The 19,454-nt window shown below is 39.9% G+C and overlaps 1 protein-coding gene across 3 annotated transcripts in view; it reads right to left on the reverse strand.

Annotated features, from left to right (window-relative positions):
• ptch1 (patched 1) overlaps positions 1–19,454 on the reverse strand; it is a 177,381-nt gene that overhangs the window by 71,601 nt on the left and 86,326 nt on the right. For all 3 annotated transcript variants that reach the window (XR_004560799.1, XM_034170531.1, XM_034170532.1), the window contains exons 8-11: positions 11,576–11,723; positions 1,421–1,552; positions 1,082–1,237; positions 752–850 (exon numbers count right to left, since the gene is read on the reverse strand). Coding sequence is in view for 2 of the 3 variants with exons in the window: in XM_034170531.1 (XP_034026422.1) it covers positions 752–850; positions 1,082–1,237; positions 1,421–1,552; positions 11,576–11,723 (535 nt within the window). In the remaining variant the exon portion in view is untranslated. The remainder of the gene's footprint in view (positions 1–751; positions 851–1,081; positions 1,238–1,420; positions 1,553–11,575; positions 11,724–19,454) is intronic.

A 19,454-nucleotide genomic window follows, 5' to 3' on the forward strand; every position in this document is an offset into this window, starting at 1 on the left:
AGGAGGTTTATGGATGTGCTGAGGGAGGACATGCAGGTGGTTGGTGTGACAGAGAAAGATACAGAGGACAGGCTGAGATGGAAACACTGATCTGCTGTAGTGACCCCTAACAGGAACAGCCGAAAGAAGAAGAAGAAGAAGAAAGAAGACTACTCAAAATAGAAATGCAGTGCTTTTTTCCACTACTTTCAATGAGAGTAAGTAAAACATCTAAGATTTTTCTATGCATGCAAAAGGTGTAGTTTCTCTGTGTTCGTGAGCAAGCTGGCAGGTATAACATATCAAGATGCTAACTAAACAACATGGTTATTGCACTGATTTGCCTTGGACAGCTCAAAATAATAAAAGGCCACTGAAAAATGTCCAACTGATCTTGAAATTGATCTTCTTTAGGCAAAGAAGTGTGGTGGTCTTGGGCTGCAGTTCAGATATCATCTTGACACAAAACTGTCAATATATGAATTACTCTGACAAATGTTACACATGCTTTAATGTCAAGATAGATCTCAGAGAGTTAAATACTGCATTCTAATTTCATAATACTTAAAAAAAAAAATCAACTGCACCAACAACAAAATATCTTAAAAAAATAAAGTGTTGCTCAGATGAGCAGTTTGTGTGTGTGGCACAGCGGCTGTTTGATGCCACACCGCAGGCACAGACAGGCTTTCACACATTCCTCTGCAGAGAAGATAAGACATCAGAGGAACAGGATGAGGAACAGAGCAAACACTGTGGAGGTTTGTCTCACCTCAAAAGGGATCCTCTTGTTCTGTCCGGTTTCACTGAAAGCGTGCGCGAGAAGGAAGATATCATCCACTCCAACACCCAGAGCCAAGAAGGGCAGCACCTGCAGCATGCAAGCACACACAAACACACACACACACACATGCTTCTTGAACTGTTGGAAGCTAGTGCAACAAGAATACTTAGAAAGGCTGCGGGACAGGAATGGTGTTTGTGTCTACATGTATGCATGGTTAATAGCATGTGTGAATAGACCCTGAGTAATGGTACAGATTATCCTTGATAGTATATAATAGTTGTTGAGCTGTAGTAACTGACCAGCTGCTGCAGTTACCTGTGTGGTGGCAGCATTGAAGGAGATGCCCAGCAGGGAGCAGAGACCCAGGCCAGCTGCCACAGACAGTGTCACCAGCAGGACACCCGCCAGTCCTACAGCCCCCTGCGATTTGGCACAGTCCCAGCGCAGCATAGTCAGACACGCGTAGGCCAGCTAGAAAACAAGTGACAAAAAAACGTCTTATATGCGTACAGTAATACCTCCAATGTACTTTTCGTTTACCTGACAAACCCCTGCTTCTGCATTTTATATTTCACAGCAATGAGGGAGACAAAATATGTTAAACCCCGAATATCCAAATATCTTTCTTCTGTTTTTTTTTTCCCCTGGTCTCACCATCAGCAGGTAGCCGCTGGCCACACGGATGACGCTGATGTCAGAGAAAGATTTGAGTATATCTTCCAGAGTGGTGGTGGTGAACGACAAGACCTTCTGAGACGAATTTGCTGCCATGCTCTGCAGCACTGCCTGCAGACACAAAAAAGGACATATAAGAAAAAAGAAGGCCAGGGACAAACTTGACAGGAGGGGGGGCGCATTGGGCAATAAGGAGTTAGCCAACAGCTCAATTCAGAATTTCTATAAAACTCCAAGTTAGGTAGCAAATCTGAACTATGCCTTTTAGTCAACTGAATCTATGTACTAAGTTCTTCATTTACAAGTACAGGAGGAATTTACAAAATAAATGACTATGGCTCCTTCCTTATTTTAGATACAACCACACTGATCGTGAGACATTAAGAGCTATGGTGAACCCTCTGGAGTTGTCTGACGCGTCAAAGTCACATGACCGAATTAAGCAGATGTAACATCCAATCTACAGCAGTCTGAGTCTCCATTTGAATCTGTGCCAAAAGTGCGGACTTCAAATTATATACCAGTTTTTAAATTCTGTTGATAGGCCTAGCATAAGTTGAATCATGAATAATACTTTATGCAGTGCTTTTTCCTGAATATTATGGTCATTTTTGGTGTGCGTATTTGCAGAAATGCACACCAAATGGGACTCTCACATCCTTGATGAGCCAGCTCAGTCTGGCTGCAGGAGAGGCAGAGGAGGAAAAAAAACAAAAAAACACGACTTCCCCTTTATTACTGGTGAAAAAAATGCATGACCTAAACCAATCAAAATCACCAACTCACGTGGGTCCAATCAAAATCACCAACTGATTGGTTGCTGAGGATATACTAGTCAAAATGCCACCAAAGGCAGACTAAAGTACCAACACTGCATCCAGGTGGACAACAGGAGGAATGACACTGCTGTGGGTGAGGCCTTTGTCCACTATGTCTTGTTTTTGACAGGAATTGTTTTTTGAGTGGCACAAATAAATTGTGTGGCATCTTATTTTTTTAAATAGTTGTACAAAAAAATGTGTGAAGCATTTTCTGCATTTTAATGTAAATAGTTGTATATAACTTTGTTGTTTGCTACATTTGTACATATGTTTTTGAAATTTACAATTTATATTTACAATCTAAGTTTAAAAATGGTTCATTAAACATGCTTGTGGTTTCACAGTAAAAAAAAAAACTCTTCTATTCGGATTTTGTGTTTTTGTGTGAATTTAGGTTCATTGTATTAATCTAGTATGTCAGAACGAAAGCAAAACTGTAAAGTCACACAGGTAAGGTTGCGCTGAAAAAACACCAAACAAGACAAAGTAAACAGTTTTTTAAGGTAAATTAGGACAGTAAAACCAAAAGTAGTTAAAACAGCCAATTATACCCTGGACCCCAATGTTGTTTTTCTCATTTCCACAGTACCAAAAAAGTTCCAAACTATGAACTCAAAAACGCACAGTGGGTACCGAACCATGATTTTTATGTACCAATACACCCATACTTTTTAATGAATAAAACATCCTTTTCAAACTTTCCAGTGGGCTGTAGAGTTTAGTGAGCTAATATCAGAATCACTGAACAAACATAAAAGGAAATTAGCGTGTTGCCTGAGGGAATCCACGGGCTCTAGGTTGGGTAGTGTTTATAAAATAGGTAGCTGACATTTTTTTTTTATTATTTATTTATTTATTTATTCATTTAAAAAAACACAAAAAAAAAAAACAGAAAAGCAGAAATAAAGCATCTCCATTACCAGAATGAAAAGGAGCAGAGAGAAGAACAAGTCTTATATTTTCTGCTCCTTTTTACAATACAATCTTTCAATATCCAGCGTCATTTTTCAACATTATTTAACAGATTGTATTTCTTTAACTTGTCACATACCACTGACTTTGTTGTGTGGGCCGCTGAAGAGGAGGTACTGCTGGCCCACCACCACCAGAGGGCGCCCTGCTTGGAGTGCGGGCTCCAAGCACGAGAGGGCGCCAGACCTAGAAGAAGTGACAGCTGTCATTCATCCCCTGCCCCAGCTGTCACTCGTTCATCATCATCACCACCATAAAAGCCGGACTGCAACTCCACCTCCTCGCCGAGAAATCGACTACCATTCCTGAGGTAATCCTTCTCTGCAGTATTTGGATTAATCCACGTTTTGATCTCTGTTTGCAGCCGTTTATTCCTGTGGGACAGTTTTGTCGGAGTGGCGTGTTGTGGGAACCGCGACGTCTTCGCCTCCCACTCCCTCCAGATAAGTGACTGACAGGAGCTGCTTGAGTGTATGATTGGAGGTGGAGGTGCTCCCTCCCATCAGTGTTGGACTGTGTATTACTGAGTGTGCGGACTCACACTCACACATCCTGTTTTTGCTTTCTGCCAGCAGTGCCAGGGTCGACAGCCGGGAACAGAGGCCACCTAGGGACTCGGGACTTGGCGGCTCCGGTGTTCTTCAGACCGTTGGTGGTGGAAGCCGTGTGGAGTACGGCTTCTCTCTCGTCGGGGGGGTCTCCTATCTTCGAGCCTGCCACACGTCACCTGGTGCTAATTGACTGTGCATATTTTCTGTGTCTTTTCGTTGTGTAGCGTCACAACATTAAATTGTTACCTTTTGGTTTAGTCATTGTCCGTTCATTTGCGCCCCCTGTTGTGGGTCCGTGCTACGACACCTTCACAACAGACTTATTTCATAATTATGACCATTATTAAATAGATTACATCTCTGACAGGTTACATTTTTAAACTTAAAACATTTTATACATTATTAACAAATTACATTTTTTTTTTAACTTCCTTACAGCCCACTAACTTATTTTATAGTTTCATACTTACTTAATACATCTAGTTTAATACGTTTTTTAAATAATTTAAGCAACCTTAATTCTTTAATTTCTTTGTTGAGATTGTTCCATAATTTTACACCATTTACTGCAATACTCCGTTCTTTTACTCTGGTTCTGTATCTTGGTTTTCTAAAGACTTCTATTCCTTTCAGTTTATAACTACTTACTCTTTTCTCAAACATATTTTAAATGTTTGTTGGTAAAGTATTTTTATTTGCTTGGTACATTGTTTGTAATATTTTCAAATCGACCAAATCACGAAATTTAAGTACCCTGTACTTAATGAACAATGGATTAGATGGATCTCTAAAACCACTGTTGCTAATCACCCTTAAAGCCCTTTTCTGCAGAATAAACAAAGGTTGTATATAAGTTGTATATGTTGATCCCCAGATTTCTACACAATAAGTTAAATATGGGAAAATCAATGAATTGTACAATGTTAATAAACCATAACTATTTAATGAATATTTTACTTTATGCAAAACAGCAATGGCTTTCGCTATTTTTCCTTTTATGTAATTTATGTGTGACTTCCATGTAAGATCTTCATCAATTATGACTCCTAAAAATTTCATTTCTTTTACCCTTTGTATATCCATTCCATCTATTTGTAATGACACGTTATTTTTTTTTTTGCTCTGTCATTAAACAATATGAAATTTGTCTTATTAATATTTAGTGACAGTCTGTTTATATCAAACCAATGCTTAACCTTTTCCAATTCTGTTTTTATCACTTGTGCTACTTCCTGTATATCTGATCCAGAGTAAAACAGCGTTGTATCATCAGCAAATAAAATGCTACCAAGCACATTAGATACATTCACAAAATCATTGATATACAAAATAAACAGTTTGGGTCCAAGTACTGATCCTTGTGGTACTCCATAAGCAATATTACACAATTCTGATTTGATATTATTTATCTGAACAAACTGTTTTGTGTTTTCTAAGTAGCTTTTTACCCACTGATGTGCAATACCTCTTATTCCATATTGTTGTAACTTGTGAAGCAATCTTGAGTGGTCAATAACATCAAAAGCTTTTTTCAAGTCAATAAAAATACTTACAAAATAATCCTTATTTTCTATTGTTGTTGATATTTTCTCTATTAATTCCATAATTGCCATAGCTGTCGAATGTTTTGTTCTGAATCCATACTGAGCATTATTTAAAATATGATGTTTCTCAGTGAATTTATCCAACCTTGTCACAAAAACTTTTTCCATAATTTTAGAAAACTGTGGAAGCAATGATACTGGCCTGTAATTAGAGAATTTATGTTTGTCTCCATTTTTATATAATGGGACTACCTTGGCAATTTTCATTTCATCTGGAAAAATCCCTGTTGACAGAGACAGATTGCAAATATAAGTAAATGGTTCAATAACAGTTTCTATTATACTTTTTACAGTCATCATGTCTAAATCTTCATGGTCAGTTGATCTTTTGCTTACACAGTTTTTTACAATATTTCTTATTTCATCTTTATCCACATTGTCCAGGAAAATACTATTGACCGTATTTACAAGTGTATGTAATGTATCTTCTACTATTGGTTTATTTCCCACCAGACTTGATCCTACATTTGAAAAATAATCATTAAACCCATTTGCCACTTCTTTTATGTCATATATCTCTTTATTTTCTTTGACAAAGTAATTTGGAAAACTTGCTTTCGCTCCATCACTTTCAATCACAATTTTTATAATTCCCCATGTTGCCCTCATATTATCTTTATTCTTATTTAATTGTTCACTATAATAATCTTTTTTTTGTTTCCTAATTATTGTCAATAGTTTATTTTTATATTTTTTGTATCTGTGTTCTGTTTCATTTGTTTGCATTTTTAAAAAGCACCTGTATAAATAGTTTTTCTTTGCACAAGCATTTTTTATTCCCTTTGTCAGCCATGGTTTATTTACTCTTTTCTTACTAATTTCTATTAATTTACAGTTTTTATTATATGATTTCATCAATATTTTCATAAATGAGTTATATGCTACATTAACATCACTGACATAAACTTCTTCCCAATTTTGATTTTTAAGATCATATTTTAATGCCTCTAAGGCTTTTACTGACTTGTCTCTTTTAAAGTTTATAACAGTTTTTTTCTTGTACCTATTTTTATATTTAAATATTGAAAAGACTGGTAAATGATCACTATCATCTGTCATCAAGATCCCATTCCTGATAATTTCATCTATTCTATTTGTAAATATATTGTCGATTACCGTTGCACTTTGCGATGTGATTCTGGTTGGTTTTGTTATCAAGTGGAATAACCCCAAACTATACATTGAATTCACAAAATCACTTATTCTTTGGCAACTGGAGCTCTCTATGTTAATGTTAAAGTCTCCACATATAAAAAGCGTTTTGTTTTTAATTTGATGGAGTAGCTCTATTATTCTATCTGTAAATTTCACAACACAAGTGTCTGGTGCTCTGTATACACAACTGATTAAAATATTTTTAGATGTTTCATGTACAAGTTCCACTGTTACAATTTCTATGATGTCATCCACAGTTGTCATTTCTTCTACAATTGTACATATCAGATCTGCCTTTATGTACAGAGCAACACCACCACCCCTTTTATCTCTTCTGTTCACAAAATACAGCTCATATCCCTCTATTTGAACATCAGTCATGAGATCATCATTAAGCCAAGATTCAGTGATTGCAACAATATTAAATTTATATTTAAACTGATTTAAATAATCTTTTATTTGCAACATTTTACAATACAAGCTTCGACTGTTTATATGTAAGAGTGACAGGGTATCTTCTGCAATTTTTTTACTATTTAGCTGTTTTACCGTATAATACTCGCAACCAATCATTTTTAAGTCAAATATACTTTCAACAATATTAGTGTCTATGTCATATATTTTATCATCTGTTTCCATGTTTGATCAGATTTTTTTTTTGTTGGTCCAATTACCAACAGACGTCATATTTGATTGTCTATTCAGGTCTGTATTTTGTAAGGTCCTCCATGTTTTTGATTTGTATACCGTTTGTTCCTTCTTTTACTCTAATCCACACCCTACAATTCCAGACCCATGTAGCAACAATGTGCTTCTGTTTTTTTAATAGTCTTGCTTCCCTAGCAATATCTGCATTTTTTTTTGTTAAATGCTCATTTATATAGACACTTGTTCCTTTCAAATTCTTTGCCTGTCTTAATACTTCATTTTTATATTTTCTGCTTGTAAATCGTATAACAATGTTAGACAGTTTATTTTTTCTATCTTTAGTTGGAACAGTATAGCAGTCTGATATTGTGTCTTGATGGATGTCACCATTTTGATATAAAAAGTTTGTAACTTGCTGTTCCAATGATTGTTGTTCTTCAGGTGGTGCATTCTCCCCACTGGAGAGTGGTAATAAATTGTGCAAAGTTTCTATAATGAGTTGGAATGGTGTGTGAGTCCAGAAGGTTTATAGAACCTTAGATCTTAGACCTAAACAGTTTCTAGAAGAAGAACTCAACCCTTTTATTTCCTGTTAATTACGTAATTTCTGTAATGTTAATTTACTGTCTTAATGTATTTATAAATTGTTTAGGTTCTTGTTATCATATACACACACTATTATTATTATCATCATTATCTTTGTTATTATTATTATCAGTATTGTTATTATTATTTTATTATTACTTCTATTTTGTCATTTGATTTTTAAATGGACCACAATGGAAATAAGTGTTTTCACTTTGTGTCATCGATATACTTTTAACGTATTTACAATTATATTATGTACTTACACTGAAATGACTAAATAAAATCACTCAAGCATGCATGCATGCTTTTAAAATATAAATGATTTACCGCCCCCTATTGGAATGGCGTGTGATTCCAGAATGTAATTCTCAAAGTCCATTGTTCAGTGTTGTTAGCTAATATCTGTAGTTTCTATAAATAAATTAGGTTCAGCTTTGGTGGCATTCCTCCTTGACCCACAATACATAAGCATATCAAACGACAAATGTCAGCTCTCCCCAGTTTATCTGTGATTGAAGTTATACACATGCACGCATGCACACACTGTGGCAAGGTGCGTGGAAAAATGAAAACTGAGCCAGAGCTTTTTGTCTTTTCTGCATTCTGCCCCAAGCAGGTGCTTTTACTTTTACACATCCACAAACAAAGATGGTGGTGAAATACATCAAACGCACTACATGACACATGACACTTAACTAAACTGAGCAAACCAACTGAACTACAAAAACACAATAAACTAATAACACTAACAACACTGTTAAACTAACATGAACTACAATAACATGTAAAACCCCCAAACCCAAACTCCCATGGTGCATTGCAGCACAATGTCCATTGTTCACTATTGTCAGCTAATATTGCTAATTTCTCCAAAAATATTAGTCCTATCAACTTTCTGTTTTCTGTCTTTCATTCTTGAGCCAAAATACGAGGTCTGTGAGAAAAGTATCCGACCTTTTTATTATATGCAAAAAATATATGGATTTGATTCATATGTTTTTACGTCAGCCAAGCTTGAACCTTCGTGCGCATGCATGAGTTTTTTCACGCCTGTCGGTTGCGTCATTCGCCTGTGGGCAGGCTTTGAGTGAGCACTGATCCACCCCTCTTGTCGTTTTTTCATTGCGAGGAAATGGCAGAATGATTTGGGCTTTGTTCCATCAGAATTTTTTCAGAAACTGTTAGAGACAGGCAGCTGGAAACCATTCGGAAAATTCACATGGCTTTCGGTGAAAATTTTAATGGGCTTCACAGAGATTACGGAGTGCTACTACCGCTTTAAGCACGGCCCACAATGGCGCGCCGTGCTCCGAGCCGCGATCGACAGGCAGAAACGACCATTTCATTTCTAAACGGATCGCTGTATGGCTCCGGCACCATCGTGTGCAATTTCTCTGGTTATCACAAGAGCTGGACATCAGCCATTTTCCAGCAGATTTCACTTTTAACAAGAGATTTTGTCATGGAAAGCCGCGCGGAGGCTTCGCGCGTCACGATGGATTCACTGATGGAACGAGACAAAGAACACCTCCATTTTTGAGTGCCCAGCTCTCCACAATTTCTCTTATACTCACATGACTGGTAAGCCACGGAAAGCTGAGATAGGCATATCCCAACTTGTCCTCTAACACTCCAAAACGGAGGTGTTCTTTGTCTCGCTCCATCAGCGAATCCGTTGTGACGCGCGAAGCCTCCGCACGGCTTTCCATGACAAAATCTCTTGTTAAAAGTGAAATCTGCCGGAAAATGGCTGATGTCCAGCTCTTGTGATAACCAGAGAAATTGCACACGACGGTCCCGGATTGACACAGCCATCCGTTTAGAAATGAAATGGTGGTTTCTGCCTGTCGATCGCGGCTCGGAGCGCGGCGCGCCGTGCGTCATTGTGGGCCGTCCTTAAAGCGGTAGTAACACTCCGTAATCTCTGTGAAGCCCATTAAAATTTTCACCGAAAGCCATGTGAATTTTCCGAATGGTTTCCAGCTGCCTGTCTCTTCTGAAAAAATTCTGATGGAACAAAGCCCAAATCATTCCGCCATTTCCTTGCAATGAAAAAACGACGAGAGGGGTGGACCAGTGCTCAATCAAAGCCTGCCCACAGGTGAATGACGCAACCGCCAGGCGTGAAAAAACTCACGCATGCGCACGAAGGTTCAAGCTTGGCTGACGTAAAAACATATGAATCAAATCCATATATTTTTGGCATATAATAAAAAGGTCGGATACTTTTCTCACAGACCTCGTACATAAGCATACAACACGGCAAATGTCAGCTTTCCACAATTTCTCCACACACACATGCACACACACACAGAGGCCACTTAGCTACTACAAAATAGATTAATAAATGTAACTGCATTAATATATAATATCACCACAAATTGTAAGACTCGCGTACCAACAAAAAACATTGGACATGGTGTCATCTCTCTGTTTGTGGGTGCTTGTGACTTCTATGTAACATATCACTTTGAAGCTGTATAAATGATGATGCAACAGACAAAGGTTGCACAATGCACAAAGTAAATGAAGCCAAATAATATTCTGTTACTTGAAAATGTTCATGTATACATCCCCATACAAATATGATGATCCGCAGTAAAAGTCATTACATGTGTCCAATTACTTATGGGCCCCGAAAATGATGGGATTATGCATACAAATGACAGTAATCTCTAAATGGTTAAGTTGTTATTTTTATTTAAAAAAAAACATTCAAAGTAAACCTGAAAGTTTACACTACAAGCACAGCTCTTGATTGTTTCATTTGAACTCCATTCTGGCATTTTACAGAGTCAAAACTGTGTCACTGTCCAACTGTCTGACCTAACTTTATTCTACGTGCAAAAGGGAGCTAGTTCATAAATTCAACCAACCAGGCTTCTTTTTGTGTGTAATGTTTCCTTAAATGTTATCAACATATCCTATAAATAAGAGATACATCTGAAGTGACAAGAAAAATGTGCTTCCAGTTTGCCGTCCAGCCTGTCTGACAAATAACATACTTGTGTTGTAAAATAAATAAATGTTGTCCAGCCCGGGTGAATGAACTCCACTTTGCTGTAGGAGATTTTTGGGAGAAACTGCAGACAACTGCAGTTACTCTCCAGTGGGGAGCTGAGCTGGCTGACACACATTAGGAAAGGCACACTAGATCACACACAGACTCACATACACGTGTAAACTTGCACGTGTTAGTTACATACCGACATGCACGTTTGCAAACGCTCATGTAGCGACACTCTGCAATATAGATTTACTGTGATGGCTGTTGATGAAACACTGGCGCATCGCTTCCACTGAGATCTGAATGGTGCACATATACTTAAATGCATTCCTGTGTATATACACACACACACACACACAAGGTCACACCAAGTCGAACAGAGGTTGGGGCCTCCAAAACAAAGACCAGATGATGTCACACATAAGCCACCAATGGAGCCACAGCTGGGAAAGCGATTGTGCGTGAACTTGTGAGTGTGCGATGCATGAGAGAGAGAGAGAGGTGGGGGGGAGATTGCACCAGTACTCCCTTAATGTATTCCAGACATGCTCAACCCGTTGCTGTATTGCTTTTCTCTACTGAGCAGTGAGGGAGAACTTTAGCCCTTTACCACACACCGGCAGAGGTTCTCGTATCTATCAGGACCTAGGATTTGGATATAGCCTTTCCATGTTCACCTGTATCCGGCCTATGATTGACAGTGTGGTTGTTGAGGCTTTAAGGAACAGTTCTCTCTCTCTCTCTCTCTCTCTCTCTCTCTCTCTCATTTCTGAGTGCTTTGGTCTTACTTCAGAATATCTTCTCTGCCAGGCTTCCAGTATAGCTGCAGCCTTCTCTTCATTCCAGTTGATGTGGGACACCTCCTCGTAGCCTCGCAAGTGCTCAAACATCTGCTTCGGGGTCATTAGCTGGAACATGGTCTGTAAGGCTTGGGCACTAACAGAAGGAATGAAAGAAAATATTGGCAGATTCAGTAAAAACAGCAAATGAAGCCAATCAACAACAACAGCAACAACAACAAAAAGAAGGCAAATCAAATTAGTACTGCATAATCCAAAGGTGGCCTTTTTGATTGTGCAACAAACAGGACTGAAATAGGTAAATAACAATGTAAAAGAAGCATCAACAACTATGTGCTGTGTTTCTACCAGTACCTACCAGCATATAAATACTTCACACTGTTTTTTTAACAATATGTGTGGCCACCAGTGAGTAAATCAGACAATAATATGTGGTTGGACGCAGTGTCCGTTTACTGCTATTATGTGGCAGCAGACGTGATTGTACCATAACCCAGAGATGGTGTTATTTACATGACACAATGTTCACATATAGGGGTCACAATGTGTGTATCCTCTATTTGTACACACAAGGATGTGCATTACTTAGTGCCACAGTAAGCCACAGCCAAGTGAATTGAACATGAAAATTAGCAGTGAAGTGACAGTGAAAATGCATGCAAAAACACAACACAAAAATGGAGTAATTTTGTTGTGGTTTGGCGCCTGTCTGTGTCTTTCTATTAGTTATCTTTGTGATCTGTCCCTTGCCTGTGTCCCTGTGTTAATTGTCATTGTGTTTCAGTCCGGTGTCCATGTCTATCAATTATGTGGTTTCCCTGTTTGCACTCAGTTACATCTTTGAGTTCCATGTTAGTTTTCTTACTTGGTTATATTTTGTTTTCCTTTTAATTTGATTATTATTATGATATGTTTTAGTTTCCCTTCACCCTGGGGATATTTTGAGGTTTGTGTTACTTTGTGTGTGTTAGTTTCTGTGTGTTTGTAGGTGTGTCTTGTGTCCTAGTCTCCCCTTCACCTGTGCATGCCACACCTGCAGCTCGTCTGCTCCTATGCATTTTGTTAAATACTGCACCGTTCCGCTGTTCCTTTGCCGGATTGTTCTTTGTCACTTCCTGTGTGTAGCTGTGTGTACGTTCATGAGTACTGCTTATTCCCTGACACCTCCAAGAGTTTTGCCATTGTATTACATCCCTGTATTCTTTGCCCTTTGTTTAACATGATTGTTTGTTGTTTGTGTTTTGCTTTAACTCTCAAGGAACCCTTTGAACTCTTTCTGTTGATTGGGCTGAACTCCTGTGTTTTTTGGGTAAATAAATCAACTGTATTTCACATTACAACTTGTATGGTTGCTGCCTGCATATTTGGGTTCACTTAGGCACAGCTAATCCAACAAATGTGGTTTCTATCATATATTTTTACACTGGTTTTCTAACTTCCTGGTTTGGCTGGCAGACAACACCATCAAAGTGGAGATAGGGGTGGGGTTATCTGCACCTGGCGGAATATGGAGGCATTTGCATTGCTGAACAAGAAGGAGGAGGTGTTGCAGAACAAGGTGTCCAAATGCTTCGGCTCACGAAGCTGTGGTGGATGACTGCTGTTCTCATAAATGATCCCCTTGTGTACACCCTGATTCCCTGTGCAGAATCATGTCCTAGCCAGAAAACCTCTCCCTTTTGATCTTACTATTTCAACAGCAATGTGCCAGATTCTGGTACACTTGTCTCTTAAAGGGAATGACAGATGACAATCGGACTGGTCTATTTGATGTTATGCCTTGCCTGTGCCTTCCTTTTACTCTAAGATTATGCACGCTGTAAATAGCAAAGCAGATGTGGACACTCCTCAAATGTACTTTCACTAATGCACTTTAGACTATGTGCCACAGAATATCAAAATATGGTAAATTATTATGATGTATTTTGGTACAAGGTCAGCCTGACAGCCTGTCTGACAATACTGAGTCCAAAGACAAGAAATGAAAATACAGTACCTCCAGCAGGGCTGTGAATTCATACAATGCTCAGCTTGTACAGAAGAGGTACTAGAACATAGAGAGGGTACCATGGCTGCCAAAAGATGAGCAGGGATAAAGTCTTGAAATGCTATAGTCTGTGGTCCACGTTCAATAATACCAAGGTACAGCTAAAAAAAGACAACACTCTGTATGTTAAACACACTACCTTAGAAATTCATGCTGTTTTCTCCCTATACCAATTCTGACATCACCACTGGCTGACACCAAGCACCAATACAAAATCAGACAACTCATTATTTGGAATTTTTCGAAATCACTCCTTGCTGTAACTAAAAAAGTGAAAATCAGGTTCAAGCAGACAAATCAAATCAAATCAATTTTATTTATATAGCGCCAAATCACAACAAACAGTTGCCCCAAGGCGCTTTATATTGTAAGGCAAAGCCATACAATAATTACGGAAAAACCCCAATGGTCAAAACGACCCCCTGTGAGCAAGCACTTGGCAACAGTGGGAAGGAAAAATTCCCTTTTAACAGGAAGAAACCTCCAGCAGAACCAGGCTCAGGGAGGGGCAGTCTTCTGCTGGGACTGGTTGGGGCTGAGGGAGAGAACCGGGAAAAAGACATGCTGTGGAGGGGAGCAGAGATCAATCACTAATGATTAAATGCAGAGTGGTGCATACAGAGCAAAAAGAGAAAGAAACACTCAATGCATTATGGGAATCCCCCAGCAGTCTAAGTCTATAGCAGCATAACTAAGGGATGGTTCAGGGTCACCCGATCCAGCCCTAACTATAAGCTTTAGCAAAAAGGAAAGTTTTAAGCCTAATCTTAAAAGTAGAGAGGGTGTCTGTCTCCCTGATCCGAATTGGGAGCTGGTTCCACAGGAGAGGAGCCTGAAAGCTGAAGGCTCTGCCTCCCATTCTACTCTTACAAACCCTAGGAACTACAAGTAAGCCTGCAGTCTGAGAGCGAAGCGCTCTATTGGGGTGATATGGTACTATGAGGTCCCTAAGATAAGAAGGGACCTGACTATTCAAAACCTTATAAGTAAGAAGAAGAATTTTAAATTCTATTCTAGAATTAACAGGAAGCCAATGAAGAGAGGCCAATATGGGTGAGATATGCTCTCTCTTTCTAGTCCCCGTCAGTACTCTAGCTGCAGCATTTTGAATTAACTGAAGGCTTTTCAGGGAACTTTTAGGACAACCTGATAATAATGAATTACAATAATCCAGCCTAGAGGAAATAAATGCATGAATTAGTTTTTCAGCATCACTCTGAGACAAGACCTTTCTAATTTTAAAGATATTGCGTAAATGCAAAAAAGCAGTCTTACATATTTGTTTAATATGCGCTTTGAATGACATATCCTGATCAAAAATGACTCCAAGATTTCTCACAGTATTACTAGAGGTCAGGGTAATGCCATCCAGAGTAAGGATCTGGTTAGACACCATGTTTCTAAGATTTGTGGGGCCAAGTACAATAACTTCAGTTTTATCTGAGTTTAAAAGCAGGAAATTAGAGGTCATCCATGTCCTTATGTCTGTAAGACAATCCTGCAGTTTAGCTAATTGGTGTGTGTCCTCTGGCTTCATGGATAGATAAAGACACATTCATACATCAAATAGTAATATGCCAAAAGATATTCATTCATTCATTCATTCATTCATATATGGCATTGCCACGGCACTGAACGTAAGGTTGGAAGTTTTAGATTAACAAGGTTTGAGAAAGATGGCGTGACTTCATCTCAGCATATCCCTCAATAACTTGTATCACTGATGAGGCGTTTTGCATCGCTGACCATTAAACTGATCCTGACAACAAAGACAAGCAAATATACAAAAACCAGTGATAATACTATCTTCTTAGTAATGATAAAGCAATGATTAAAACAAAATAAAATGTATAGAAAATAAGCATTCAGAGTCCCCCAATTAACTTGAACTGCATATCTTGGGACTATGAAAATGGATTGCCTTGAATGTCCAGGACATATTTGCTGTGAAACAACAGAGGTAACCACTGCACCATGTTACATAGTACACCCCAAAAATCTATACTTTACAACTACCATCAAGCACAAAAATGTTAACAGTATGCAATGCAAAACTCAAACAGCAAAACATCTAACTTGTCACTCAGAAATAGAACATAACTTAAACAGTTAACCTAGGTAATTACAAATCAGCAATTTTTTACAAGCCAAAGGACCGGTCATAAGCTTTGCATTCTTTTTATGAATGCCACCACTGTAGTATGGTGATAATCATGATAATGGTAGCAGTTAGTAAACACAATGTAGAAATTGAGTGCGAGGACGCCAGCACAGAGTGGCTAATTCACACACATACACACACAGAGCGAGAGAGAGAGAGAGAGGAAGGCAAACATACACAGCCACCCTAATGACCTAACCATGCCAGGAAAAAAAAAAAAAACTGAACCACAAAACAAACAACGCACTCCACTGTACTCTGTGAGCAGAATGTGAGTCTGGGTGTGTGTGTGAGGTTCTTTGCAGATGCCACAGCATACATCAAACATGCAATCCAGCATGAAAATAAGAGATCCATTATCAACTTTTCAATTATGTTTGATCAATCAAGAGAAGAATATTAAATATTAAAACTGTTCTGATATATAACTTATTTGCCAGACTATATTGTACTTTTTTTTTTACTTGTTTAGCTGGTCCTGCAACTTATATTTCAAAGTGTCTTATGTGTTAAAAAATTCTGCATCATCTATAGCCAAACAATGAGAAAGATTTGAATGCAGACATGCTGAGTCTTACAGAATGAAAGATATTAATAAATCCTCTTCTCAAACTGAAAAACCAAGTCCAGTGTCATGTTTTTTTTTCCATGCTCCTGTCACGAAATGAGTCAAATTTTCGTGACAGGGTTTTTTTTTTTTTACTCACTATTACTAACCCTACTCCTACCCCCAACCCTAACCTTAACCACAACCTAACCCTTGTCAGGGTGGTTCCGGGCTCGGGGCGAGGTTATGGGTTTGTACCCTATTGTTATCTGCCTCCCCGGATTTGATCGTTTTGGTTGCCTTTTTGATCATTTTGTATTATGTTTTCTCTGGTTGCGTTTATTATGTATCTTTGGTGTTTTATTATCTTGTTGTATACTTTTTTGGTTTTGGCACTGTTTTCTGTGATCATTTGTTCTAGTCATTCCATTGTTTTACTGTAGGTTCTGGTTTTGTTTCTGTTCTTTCTTTATTTTCTGTGATGTCAGATTTAGATTTGGTTCAAGTGGTGTTTTTAGTCTTATTATTCTTGTGCTATTTTTAGGTCTGTCACTCTGTTTCCTAGTTTGCCCTTTATTTGATTCACGTTTCCTTTTGTTGGTCTGTGGCCACGTTATACTTTCACCATTGGTTTTCATTTACTGACTCCTTTTGCTTTTGATCTGCTTCGTTTTCACTCACATGCACTCCCTTTCTCTCTCTTGCTTCTCATCCCGTCTCTTTGGTTCACCAGACCACACCTCCTTCCAGAACCCTCGATCACACGTGCACCTTGTTACATCACCTGTTATTTAGCGCTCACTTCCCTCACAGCGGTGCCAGCTCGTTGATCTTTGTATCTTCGCACAGCGGTGCCAGCTCGTTGATCTTTGTATCTTCGTTCTAGCCCTGATCTCGTCTCGTATTCCTCAGTGTTTTTTGACCTCGTTCTGTTTTTTTTCCGGATTTTGCCTTCTGCCTCTGACTCTGATATTGTGTCTCGCTGTGCCTTCAACCTCAGCCTGTTCCTGACCACGTATTTTGCCTTGCCCTCATCTGTACCTTTGCTACGCGGCCTGCCTTTCTGTGTACCGGACCCTGGACTGTCTGTGAGATAAAGATTATTATTACATCTTACGCATTGTCTGAGAGTTTGCATTTGTGTCAACCCACCTTCTGTGCCACACGACTGTGACTCCTGATGGAACGAGCTGGCCAGAACATGGACGCAGCAGGCTCTCACCCGGTAATGAACTTAGCCTTGACGGATTCTGACATTGCCACTATCAAAGAGGTTTTTGCCAATCTGAATTTTTTTTTGTGTGTGCTTCCATGGTGTCCTCTCCCCGAGAGAAAAGTTTGATTATTTGGATCAAGCTTGGAAGTTACTGGAGGCTCACTCATGGCTATTTCAGGTTTTCCCTGACCTTCATGGGCTGGATGATTTATTTGCCGAAGAAACACTTCCTGACTGGGTGAAGCACCCTGAGGCATATCTGCTAGCCACACCGCCACCTCCTGACAGCGAGTCGGAATGGGAGGACATCGAGGATGAGGAGGATGAAGATTGTGATGCCGACGGGTCCTCTTTTGAGTCGGCGGGATTTGCGCTTCAGGCCACAGCAGAGACACTGTTTAAAATACAGGACTTATTTTTTGAATTTCTGGGCAAATCAGGACGGCGACACAAGCAGCATATTTTTTCTGCTCTCGGTCAGTTACTACAAGCGGAGCCAAATATCATCTCAGCCTTCCTGGAACTGGCAGATATCAAAGCCCAGTTTGAGCGTGGTCAAATTCCTGCATGTGCGGAAGACCCAATGGACTTTTTGTATGAATCTGAAATCCATGATTCCTTGTCAAAAACGCCGAAGACCATCATATTATCCCCTGCAGCAGTCTTGCCACCTCAGTTTTTTTGCTCCTTTATCAGTGACATCACGCCCGCCGACATTACAGGCCACGCAGCTTCCTTCATCCGTGCTGAGTACCCTGACGTGCCACCTAAACCAGCTCTGCGGCACATCTTGGTACGGGAGTCGATGGTACCAAGTCTGATAACTGGAGCAGCGGTACAGCCATGTTCGGACTCCATGCCCCGTTTGCCTCCGGTCCCTGCACCACGCAGTTCACGTGCGCTCATGGTGTCCAAAGCCTTCATGTTGTCTGACTGCCCTCCAGCATTCTCGTGTCCTGGGTCACTGGAGGAGCCATCAGGGGAAGTCATGCTCACGCGCTCTTCGGATGTGCCAGCTGATTCCGTTCTGGGGCGCACGACACAGGAAACTCCGGTGACACACCCACCTGCAAATGCATTGGTGAGGATGGCAGACCTGGCTTCAGCATGCATCGCTGCTCCACACCTGATCGCGGCGCAGGAGGACGCAATCACAGCGCGCGCTGCTCCACACCCAATAACAGCACAGGAGGACACGGTCACAGCGTGCCCTGCTCCACACCTGATCACAGCACAGGAGGACGCAGTCACGGTGCGTGCTGCTCCACATCTGATAACGGCACAGGAGGACACAGTCACAGCACGTGCTGCTCCACACATGATCACGGCACAGGACGACGCAGTCACAGCGCGCGCTGCTCCACACCTGATAACGGCACCGGACAACGCAGTCATGGCGCGCTCTGCTCCACAGTTAGCAACGTCACCAATCAGAGCAGTAATTACGCGGACCGCTTCGTCATCATCATCGGTGGGATCAGCTCCATGCACGCCCCAGGACACCTCTCCAGTGTGCTCTGCACAGGGGTCTTCGACCGAGGACACGCCTGCTGACTCTCCTCTGCCCTCTTGCTCATGAGAGTCTGCATCAGAACAGACCTCTGACTCCATCTGGACTGTGAGTTTTTCCTTTCTTATTTTTGGACTATTATTGTGGTTGTGTTATTTTCCTTTGTCCCTGAAAAGTAGACCATTCACTCTCTATGATCAATGTCCAGTTTTGTTTTCACTGAATAATTTCGTTACTTCAGTAATCAACACTTCCTTGTTTTTATGTATTAGGATTCCCATATTCGTCTGGCTTAGTGTTGTGGGCTGGGGTGTTTGGCTGGCTTTGTTTTTGTTTTCTGTTTCTCCCACCAGGTGGTATGCGTTCAGGACTGAGTGGCTGATGTG

Source organism: Thalassophryne amazonica, chromosome 5, assembly GCF_902500255.1.
Source record: "Thalassophryne amazonica chromosome 5, fThaAma1.1, whole genome shotgun sequence".
Lineage (NCBI taxonomy): Eukaryota > Metazoa > Chordata > Actinopteri > Batrachoidiformes > Batrachoididae > Thalassophryne > Thalassophryne amazonica.